The sequence below is a fragment of the Salvia miltiorrhiza genome, chromosome 1, assembly GCF_028751815.1.
Source record: "Salvia miltiorrhiza cultivar Shanhuang (shh) chromosome 1, IMPLAD_Smil_shh, whole genome shotgun sequence".
Taxonomy (NCBI): domain Eukaryota; kingdom Viridiplantae; phylum Streptophyta; class Magnoliopsida; order Lamiales; family Lamiaceae; genus Salvia; species Salvia miltiorrhiza.
The window spans coordinates 76,020,956-76,030,628 of NC_080387.1; the positions used below are offsets into that span (position 1 = coordinate 76,020,956).

The 9,673-nt window shown below is 38.1% G+C and overlaps 3 protein-coding genes across 3 annotated transcripts; 1 reads left to right on the forward strand and 2 right to left on the reverse strand.

Annotated features, from left to right (window-relative positions):
- Positions 1–395: 395 nt before the first annotated feature.
- Positions 396–3,954, forward strand: LOC131006305 (monocopper oxidase-like protein SKU5). Its single transcript, XM_057933498.1, has 9 exons — positions 396–580; positions 704–813; positions 929–1,199; positions 1,525–1,639; positions 1,838–2,189; positions 2,414–2,864; positions 2,952–3,129; positions 3,374–3,488; positions 3,771–3,954. Exons 1-9 carry the CDS (start codon positions 443–445, stop codon positions 3,808–3,810), a joined length of 1,770 nt encoding a protein of 589 aa, XP_057789481.1. The 5' UTR covers positions 396–442; the 3' UTR covers positions 3,811–3,954.
- Positions 3,955–4,056: 102 nt separating this feature from the next.
- Positions 4,057–5,356, reverse strand: LOC131006306 (zinc finger protein ZAT5). The gene has a single exon (XM_057933499.1). It carries the CDS (start codon positions 5,177–5,179, stop codon positions 4,340–4,342), a length of 840 nt encoding a protein of 279 aa, XP_057789482.1. The 5' UTR covers positions 5,180–5,356; the 3' UTR covers positions 4,057–4,339.
- Positions 5,357–6,229: 873 nt separating this feature from the next.
- On the reverse strand, positions 6,230–9,352 carry LOC131006307 (SHUGOSHIN 2-like). Its single transcript, XM_057933500.1, has 12 exons — positions 9,071–9,352; positions 8,546–8,703; positions 8,427–8,464; positions 8,152–8,260; positions 8,046–8,069; positions 7,868–7,936; positions 7,579–7,657; positions 7,448–7,496; positions 7,199–7,366; positions 6,965–7,096; positions 6,754–6,885; positions 6,230–6,674 (listed from the first exon to the last, which is right to left on the reverse strand). The coding sequence occupies exons 1-12, from the start codon at positions 9,132–9,134 to the stop codon at positions 6,380–6,382; spliced, it is 1,317 nt and encodes a 438-aa protein (XP_057789483.1). The 5' UTR covers positions 9,135–9,352; the 3' UTR covers positions 6,230–6,379.
- Between the last annotated feature and the right edge of the window lie 321 nt (positions 9,353–9,673).

Below are 9,673 nucleotides of genomic sequence, written 5' to 3' on the forward strand. Positions count from 1 at the left end.
AAACAAAATCAACTAGAGAACTAATACTCGTTCTAATGTTTAAAAATACTTATATAAATTAAGTTCGCATTAAAGTCCTAATCAAAACAATAATTGGCATAAAAATCGTCGAAATGCATGCAAAATAGATAAATAAATAAAGAATATTCGTTCAACTCGATGATAAAAAAATAAATAAATTAGTCTAGCTGTTTATCAAACGGAACAGCTAAAGCAATGCTTAATCATCGATAAGCAATCCAACGTAACAATTAATCCCAATATTATACGTAACTCATTTTCGTAAATTACAAACACAATTCTTCTTGGCCTTTTCAGTTTACTCTGAAAACTTCACCAACTTAGATTGACAACTTAACAAGAGACAAACTTAATAAATTCATTTAATTATGTTTAAAAGGCCTTAATTCATTCTAATATGGTTTGATGAGTTAGGAAGGAGATGGCCGCCCTCAGCTGCATAGGGTGGTGGTTGGCTTGTTTCACGGCGTTGTGCATTGTGGTGGTCGGAGATGAAATCTTCTTAGAGTGGCGCGTAAAAATAGACGAGACCATCAATCCAGTATCAGAAGATCAACCGGTATATATGATTTATTAATTTAAATGTTGTGTTTTTGTTTTGTAAGTAGTGATGATTTAATTAATTTAGTCTCTTATATTGAATATGGAGAAGAATAACCATTTTATGTTGTTAATTTACAAGGTTATCACCATAAATGATTTATTTCCTGGTCCTCTTATAAATGCATCAACCAACGATAATTTGCATATCAATGTGTTCAATGATATGGATGAGCCTCTTCTCATGACATGGTATGATCTCTTAATCATATATTTAATATTGTATAAATATTATTTAGGACCCATTGATATCACTTAGAGAGTAATTTTTTCTAATTCTCTTTCTTAAAATGATTTGAAATTGCAGGAATGGAATTCAACAAAGGCTAAATTCTTGGCAAGATGGGGTTTCGGGCTCCAATTGCCCGATCCGGCCCGGTACCAATTGGACTTATGTTTTCCAAATGAAGGATCAAATAGGCAGCTTCTACTACTTTCCTTCGCTTAATTTTCAGCGGGCCGCCGGAGGATTCGGCCCGATCCGGATCAACAATCGGATCATCATAAATGTGCCATTCCCAAAGCCCGAACAAGAGTTCGATCTTCTTGTTGGCGATTGGTATTATGAAAATTTCACGGTATTGTTTGAATTTCATCTATATCCCATTACCAATAATACTCCGTTATTTCTTACTTTTTACGAATCTTAATAATCATGATAACACTTAATAATACACTGAATAACTTCATTTTAAAACATGTTTCCCTCCCTTTTAGGAAGTTATTTGGGGATGATGGAAGTATTCAGTTTGATTATTTTTGAAGCATAATTTATTTCGATTAATAGTATACTAGAATCAAGTCAAGTATATGGAATGCTTCTTTCAAACCAACTCATTTACATTGATATTTTAATTTTTTTTTTCATTCAATTCGATTCGGTTCGATTTTCATACTCCGCAGGTTGTAAGGGCCACAGGCGGCGTGGGCCATTTTCCAAATCGGATGCTTATAAATGGCAAAGGCCCATTTAACGACCCAACTTCTAAGGCCCACGAGTCTTTTAATGTAACCCAAGGTCTATACTTGCTAAATTCATCTTTTCATAAATTTATTACATTTCAAATTCTTGAAAACCTACGGATTACAAAATGTGTCTTTGTCTAAAGAGGACAAAAAAATTAAGACAACAAGCCGTATTAATGTCTCTTAAACACCTAATACAAACCAATGTGATAATTCAATAACTAATATTTTCATGTATGTTTCGATTCAGGAAAAATCTACAGATTCAGAATCACAAACGTGGGCAATTTGTGGAGCATCAATTTTAGGATTCAGAGTCACACGATGCTATTGGTCGAGACGGAAGGATCGTACACCAATCAGACGTTGTTAAGCTCGCTCGACGTCCACGTGGGCCAGTCCTACTCTGTGCTCGTCACAGCGGATCAAGCCCCGTCAGACTACTATGTCGTAGCAACTCCTAAAATAGGAGGGAATAATTCTATTGCAGCTGTTGGGCTGTTGCATTATGACAAGTCCACCACAACTCCTAATGGGCCGCTGCCAATTGGGCCTGACCCAAATGATATCAATTTCTCCATCAATCAAGCTAGATCCATCACGTAAGCCCAATTAAATGATGCTCAAATGGTTTTATAATCAATTACATTATATATATATATATATATATATATATATATATATATATATATATATAAATACAATTTCGAGGGAATTTTGTCCCTGAAATGATGTTTCGTTGTTGAAATTGATTCTTTTCAATGCTAAAAGAATTGAAATGTTGAATTTTATATTTTAATTTATTTATTTTCCCCTATATATGTAGGATGAACATGACAACCGGTGCTGCAAGACCTAACCCTCAAAGCTCATTTAATGTGACAAACGTGACACTATCACAAACTTTTCTTCTTAATGGAAAGATCGCCATACTCGATGGAGTCACTCGTTACACCATCAACAATGTGGCATACATAACTCCATCTACTCCGCTCAAGTTAGCCGATCAATTTCTCAATGGCTCCGGCGTCTACGAGCTCGACAAATATCCCGTCCACTCGGGGCTCCCCGCCCCCGTGAACGGGACATTTGTCGTGTCGGGGTTGCATAAGGGATGGCTAGAGATCGTATTTGTAAATGATGGAGATATGTATGACTCTTGGCATTTGGATGGCTATGGGTTTTTCGTGGTCGGGTATGGTCTAGGGCAATGGACGCCCGAGGCACGTTCTACGATGTACAATTTGTATGATCCGATCGTACGTTCAACTGTTCAGGTATATATATAGTTTTTTAAATATAAATTATACATACGATAAAAATTCAACGTATGTGCACAACATTAACAACATGATATTGATTAGGTTTATCCCGGTGGATGGACGGCAGTGTATGTATATTTGGACAATCCAGGAATGTGGAATTTAAGGTCACAAAACCTTAAACGTTGGTATTTAGGTCAAGAACTCTACATTAGGGTTTATGATCCTGATCCTAACCCTGCAAAAGAGAGACCACCTCCTTCCAACCTCTTATTTTGTGGTAATTAATTAACCAACTTTTACTGCATTTTTTTGTTTAATTACCAACGTGTGACTCATGTAAAAGTTATGAATTAAAATATTAATTAATATCTAACAAAATTAAATACAAATTATTGATTATTATAGTATATCATATTACACTATAATCAAATTATGTAAAATAAAATTATTTTATTTTTTTTCTTATTTGTTTTATGCAAAATAAAATTTTAACCTTATATTAATTGTGTTATAAATATTAGGAGCCGTTTCAGCGCCTCCACCTCCATCTCTACCCACTACACCGCCGCCGTCGATCCCAGTTTCGGCTCCGCCGCCGCCAGCTTCAGCTGCTGCGAAGACATCGCACATAGGCTGGTAATTTTTACATACGATTGTATTACTCAACTATTTTATGTTACATATATATTTAGTTGTGGGATTTCATTACTGAAAAAGTAATATATACTAAAATTTCACGTGAAATGGTTTGAAGGATCTTAATTTTTAGACGATACCTATGTAATAATATGGATATTTTGGCCCATCACCTTACTACATTTTTGTGATTAAAAAAAATGTAAATCTTTATAACTTAATATTGTGCTAGTTCTGTTATTCCTAATTTATTTTTCTGGATCATATTCTTATTTGTTGCAGGTTGTATATTGTAACGAGCTGCATTCTTGCAGCCATCTGAAGTGAGTGGATGCTTATTACTCCAGTTTCGGGTGGAAATTAGTATTGAATGTTAATAAGATTAATGGTCTATCATTTATTTATAAACAAGAAATTGTTTTTTTACTGTTATAAACTTACAGTGACTATTTAAAATACATAATCGCACAAGTCAACAAGTTAACAACTATATATGGAAAAAAAAATGAGGCAAGCACTACTACTAGTATATATATTTTCGGAGTTAGTATGATATGTAGTATTAAAGTTACAACAAAACGTGATTGCATTAAACAATAAAACAAACTAAACAATTCAAAGAATTCAATTTCCATTTCACAAAGTTATCAACATTGTCATGACTAGCTACTAAGCTAAAAGAACCAATATATTACAACAACAACAATAATAAACCAAAAAAATCAATTAAGAAAGGGAAAAAATATTTTTCAGAAAAAGAAAGAAAACAATTTAAAAGAAATGATTATCTAATTAGCTTTGCATTTGGAAGATCAATGTGTCAAAAATAATTGAACCTCCTCAATTAAATTTCAATAATGGCAGTCAACCAATGCCGGAGCTGCGGTGGAGATCACCATCTTCTCCGGGCTCTTTTCCCGCCGCGCACTGCCGCCGCCGTATCCGAACCGCTGGCTCTCATCTTCCGGCGCCGGAAAGTTGAGATCCAGCGACAGCCCGTTCCTCGGCTTCTTCGGCTCCGGCAGCGGGCTGGCCGGGCCGGCCCGGTGCCGCCTCATGTGGCCGCCGAGGGCCTGCCCGGAGGCGAACTCCGCCCCGCAATACGAGCACTCGTGGACCCTCGGCGACGGCAGCTGCCTTCCTCCGCCGCCGGCGGTGCTGCTCAGCTGCAACGAGAGGGAAGGTGGGATTCTTTTCTTCGACGTAGACGGAGGCGACGGGAAATCGTCGTCGAAGTCGGGGAACGACGCCGTTTTCTTGTCGTTTTTGGGCTTCTTGTGGCTCGTGCGGTGGCCGCCGAGGGCTTGGAACGACGAGAAAACCCGGTTGCACGTCTTGCATGCGTACATGCCGCCTCCGCCGGCGGCGGCGGCGCCACCGCCGCGATCGGCGGTGGGTTTGGTTGGTTTGGAATGGTATTGTTGAGGATGATCGTGGTGGGATTTTTGAATGGGGAGAAAATGGCCGCGGGAGAGGAGGATCAAGCATCGGGCGGTGTCCTCCTCCTCCGTGGTGGTGCTGTCCGCCGCGGAGGCGGCGGAGAAGCTGGGACTAAGGCGGTGGTTGTTGACGGTGAAGGGAATAGGTGAATGAGGTCTCTGTCTCTTGGTGCGCTTGCCTTTGGCGACCGGGGACAGGTCATTATTGTGGCACGGCGGCGCCACCACCACTTCCTCCTCCACAGTCTCCATTTGCCTCCGCCACCATCACCGTGATGGGAACTGCTATGGCACTTGTTGGTGTTTAACTTTTGTAGAGTGGGAGAGAGAAGAGAGAGAGGGGGGAGGAGAGAGGAGGGAGGGAGAAATGGGGAGAGAGAGAGAGAGAGAGGAGAGAGAGGTGGAGGTTTGAAGGAGATTAGGGGGACACTAGTGTGGGGTGGTGATTGTATGCATATATTAGTTAGTGATTAGTTTGTATGAAAGCCTTTATCTATTTATCTCCTATTAAAAGGCAAATTGGATTGAAGGAGTAGAAAGCTTTGCAAATATCGAATAACTAATTTTGTGTCCAAGACTAATTTTTTAACTGTTTAGCCTATACAAGTCAAAGATCACTTTAAGTTCGTTTGTTTGTTTGTTTTCTTTTGGTAAACTTAAAAAAAACGTTTTTGAGGTGTACTTTATTTCCTTTGGCATTTTCTTTTGCATGTATAATATATTTTAATATTGAGATTACAAATGGAAAGAAGAAAATTTTACATTTTGACCAATTAAAGAATAAACAATAATGGGTCATGTTTTTCTTTTCTTTTTTAGTTAATTAGGGAGGTCTTTTAAAAGATTGACCAAAAGTAAACATTTTTCTCTAAGTAAGCTAAGTAGAGAACACATTTTGTGACTAAAATATAATGATTTTGAGTTTTGTAATGTGATTTGAGTTGGGCTACCTAGAACGTGTTTATAGGTGGCAGTTACAAATAGCTAAGCAATAAATTTAAGTTTAAAGATTAATTACAAATCCAGATATATTTTAATCGATGTTTATCGAGCTAAGTCAAGATAGATGGAAGGCAAGTTATTGGCATGAACCCTAAATAATTGAATTTGATAATTGTGTGTTGCACGTATAGGGGAATATTATCTTGTTTGTGATGTACCAAATTTGTAAAATTGGATTGCTTCACTGGGCTCCATCTCCATATAAAGTTGTAGACGAACCTTCGCACGTATATAAATCAAAATCATGAGTTTACTTTTCACTTCAACTAATTCAACGTAAGTAAATAAAAACCAATCTCATGCTTAGTAAAAGGTTACATATTCTCATATCATACTAAAGGAAGCATCTCTTGTCCAAATTTTACAGTAGGAGTTAGCAGCTTCATGTTAAAAGAAACAACATATGAGACGACAACAACAAAATTCTTACCTACAAACATCGTTCACTCACTACGATCTACGCATTTTAGCGTTCACAGGGATCTCCCTGTAGGTTTGAACCTTCCTCGCAGCCACACGAGATGGCCTTCCTAAAGATGGTTTTCCAGACCCTTGTGATTCACAGCTCTGACCAGAACAGCTTCTGTCATCTTCATTCTTAACCGATGTGTCCACAGAAGTCGAGCAATTCTCTGGGACAGGTGAAGAACAGTTGGTAGATATGGTATTGTCCATCTCCGACAGATCATCTGCCTGTTTTGGTCTTTTGGCCTTAAACTTAGGGGATTGCCTCCTCGCAGAGGGTCTGAAATGGAAGCAGTCAAGAAATCAATCGATGAATAATTCATGGAGATATTTGAAATATGTGTAACAGAGAATATCACCTTTGTACAGCATGGCCTTCATTTATAACTGATGTTTCAACAGAAGTTGAGACATTCTCCTGGATTGTTTCATCAGGTACTGGATATGGTGTGACGGCCTTAAAGCTAGCGGATTGCCTCCTCACAGAGGGTCTGAAATGGAAACAGTCAAGAAATCAATCGATGAAAAATTCATGGAGATATTTGAAATATGTGTAACAGAGAATATCACCTTTGTACAGCATGGCCTTCATTAATAACCGACGTTTCAACAGAAGTTGAGCCATTCTCCTGGATTGTTTCATCAGGAATTGGACATGGTGTGACGGCCTTAAACCTAGCGGATTGCCTCCTGACAGAGGGTCTGGCATGGATATACACGAGACATCAATCAAAGAAAATCTCACTGAATATCAAGAAAGAATTTGGGTGTGATTCATTTATTGCTTGCATAACAAATCATCACCTTTTAGCAACATGGTCTTCATTGTTAGCCAATGCATCCACAGAAGTTGATGGGGATGTTCCATCAGGAAGCGGACATTTGGGAATTTTGGAATCATACATTTCAGACAAACTATCGTCATCTGGTTCGACAGCCTTGAACCTAGCAGATTGCCTCCTCGTGGGAAGTCTGACATGAAAATCCAAGAAAGGTCAACCAAAGAAAATCATTAGGCTATTTGTTTTATGTAATATTTGTGTAATAGATCACCTATTTCCAGCATTATCCTTGGACTGCGACTGTTCAGAAGAGCCCAGACCTGTAAATAATCCAAAGGAAAAATACTTGAATTATCCTCTAAAAGACCATAAAAAAGAAGATAATTCCCAAATGATACTCACTCAGTGATCGCAGTCTCTTTTTGGCATTACGAGGCTTTTTATGATCTTTTGAGGGATCTTCTTCTTCAATCAGATTCACCTTTTGAAGGTTGAAACAGCCATATTAAATGTCAAAAGTTTAAAAAGAGGAAAGCTCAAGGAACAAGATTTAACAACTGCAAAGCACTTGTGGTCAACATGCGAACAATAGAAGGAACAAAAGTAAATTGTTCAAGGTGCATTTACTTCAGCATTTGCATGTTAAACATTTAGTGAGAATTGTCCTTATAGCAGGTTTAGTTACACAGACCTCAAGTTTGGAATTCCTTGCTTTAAGCAAACCATTTTTGCATCCAAGCTCGTGTTGCAAGGTTTTCAACTGAGAAGAAAAGGACATTAAGAATGTTAGCTCGCACAGCGGGATAGATTATACATGGAATCAAACCATAAATCCAAAAGAGTTACTCATGAGGTGTCATTTAACTTACCCTATCTTTACCTGAATTTAGTTCCTGAAAATTTGACAGATAAATGAAAAGGTCAACCAAATGCATAAAAAACTAGGCACACTTCAAAGTACAAGGAGGCACAAACCGCAAGCATAAGGGTGTGTGACAGAGCTAGTTGCTGATTCTGTTCCCGCATTTTAATCAAATTTGACCTCAATCTTTCTAGTTCAATTCCACTCTGTTCAATTATTTTGCTTTATCAAAAAGAATGTCAAGGAATTTAAAAGTTTCATCAGAAGCCATTTATCAAAAAGAATGTCAAGGAATTTAATAGTTTCATCAGAAGCCAACAATCTGCAGCAAAGCAAAAACGATCCAACATAAGGAACACAATAACGAATGCAAATCCAAAGAGGATACTTTCTCTGCGCCAACATCTTCGCCAAAGCCAAATTTTCCTGAATCAATAATCACAATCAAGAACCAAATAATAAGTCCATGTATCAACATGATAAGAAGACACATTAATGAATGTTTACCTTCTGGAGCTGCTCAATATACTCTTTAGTAGTTGTAGGAATCGACTGAGACTTCTGGTCTTGAATCAACAGCCTACTCTGAGGCAAGTTGCTAATGTCAGCCAGCTTCCGCCTGGCCAAATTCTGAGGGCACAGCCTAGCTGCTTTCTCGTCTTTATCTAGAGTTTAGCAAAGATTTCAAATGGAAATAAGCAACCCCCATTGTTAGAACTAACTAGCTAGCTTCTAGTGACAGACTATCCCCGTAATCCAAATTAAAGAAGGAGCCCCAATTCAATTGAACATTCAGCTATTGAAACAAACTGGAATTGAGTTTCCTTAGCTTCATTATAACCGGTCAATTTTTGAAAATTCTATCCAAAAAGATTAAGTAAGCCTAGAATTATGAAGGTGTATAATTTACAAAAATTGCGCCTTTTCTCTGCTCAAATAACACATATCACACATTTTCGCCGAATTGGACAGCTAACGTAAAATCAACTAAAGAAACCCTAAAATCAGAAGCAGAAGTAAAATGAGACTCACTATAACATCCAATTGCAGCAGCATTCTGCGTGTCGAGATTCAGAAAACCATCCCTCTCCGACATCGTTGTTGCTTCCCGACTCTCTCACTACACGGTTCTCTCTCTCTATCTGTACAGCGCTTTAGGCCTAATTAGCCATCGCTCTTCATCTCTCACTCTGGTGGGGTGGGGGTAGGGTGGGGGGGTGCCTGGATTTGAAATGAGGTAAGGAAATAAAAATAAGAGGGAAGGAGGCTAGGACATGGCGAACGGCATTCCGGAGCAAATCCCGAGCCTACTTCGATTTGAAAAACTTGAAAGACGAATTTATGACTAATGGGCCCGAATCTATGACTAATGGGCCCACTCCTTTTTGGGCTAATATATATCATTAATGGGCCCGAATATATTTTGCATGTTTTACGAAGCCCATTACCCAACATTATAAATGCGAATAATAACCCACGTGATAAAGTATATGTCCCAACAAAGAATTTCAAACAGATAATAATAATAAAAGCATATAAATTTGACAAACGAGCAAAATAAGTCTTAAAAACAACTATAACTAAAATAGAAAAATAAGTTCCCTTGCTTTCGGCTGTTATATGACTTATCCATTT

What these genes read in the sequence shown, in the direction of transcription:
- LOC131006307 (XM_057933500.1), bottom strand. Translation starts at nt 9,134, where the DNA reads ATGTCGGAGAGGGATGGTTTTCTGAATCTCGACACGCAGAATGCTGCT. An exon ending in GAAGACCATGTTGCTAAAAG is followed by an intron (nt 7,097 to 7,198) that starts GTGATGATTTGT and finishes TATCCATGCCAG; the next exon opens with ACCCTCTGTCAGGAGGCAAT. An exon ending in GAAGGCCATGCTGTACAAAG is followed by an intron (nt 6,675 to 6,753) that starts GTGATATTCTCT and finishes CTTCCATTTCAG; the next exon opens with ACCCTCTGCGAGGAGGCAAT.
- LOC131006305 (XM_057933498.1), top strand. Translation starts at nt 443, where the DNA reads ATGGCCGCCCTCAGCTGCATAGGGTGGTGGTTGGCTTGTTTCACGGCG. An exon ending in GGTATTATGAAAATTTCACG is followed by an intron (nt 1,200 to 1,524) that starts GTATTGTTTGAA and finishes CATACTCCGCAG; the next exon opens with GTTGTAAGGGCCACAGGCGG. An exon ending in TTCCAACCTCTTATTTTGTG is followed by an intron (nt 3,130 to 3,373) that starts GTAATTAATTAA and finishes TATAAATATTAG; the next exon opens with GAGCCGTTTCAGCGCCTCCA.
- LOC131006306 (XM_057933499.1), bottom strand. Translation starts at nt 5,179, where the DNA reads ATGGAGACTGTGGAGGAGGAAGTGGTGGTGGCGCCGCCGTGCCACAAT.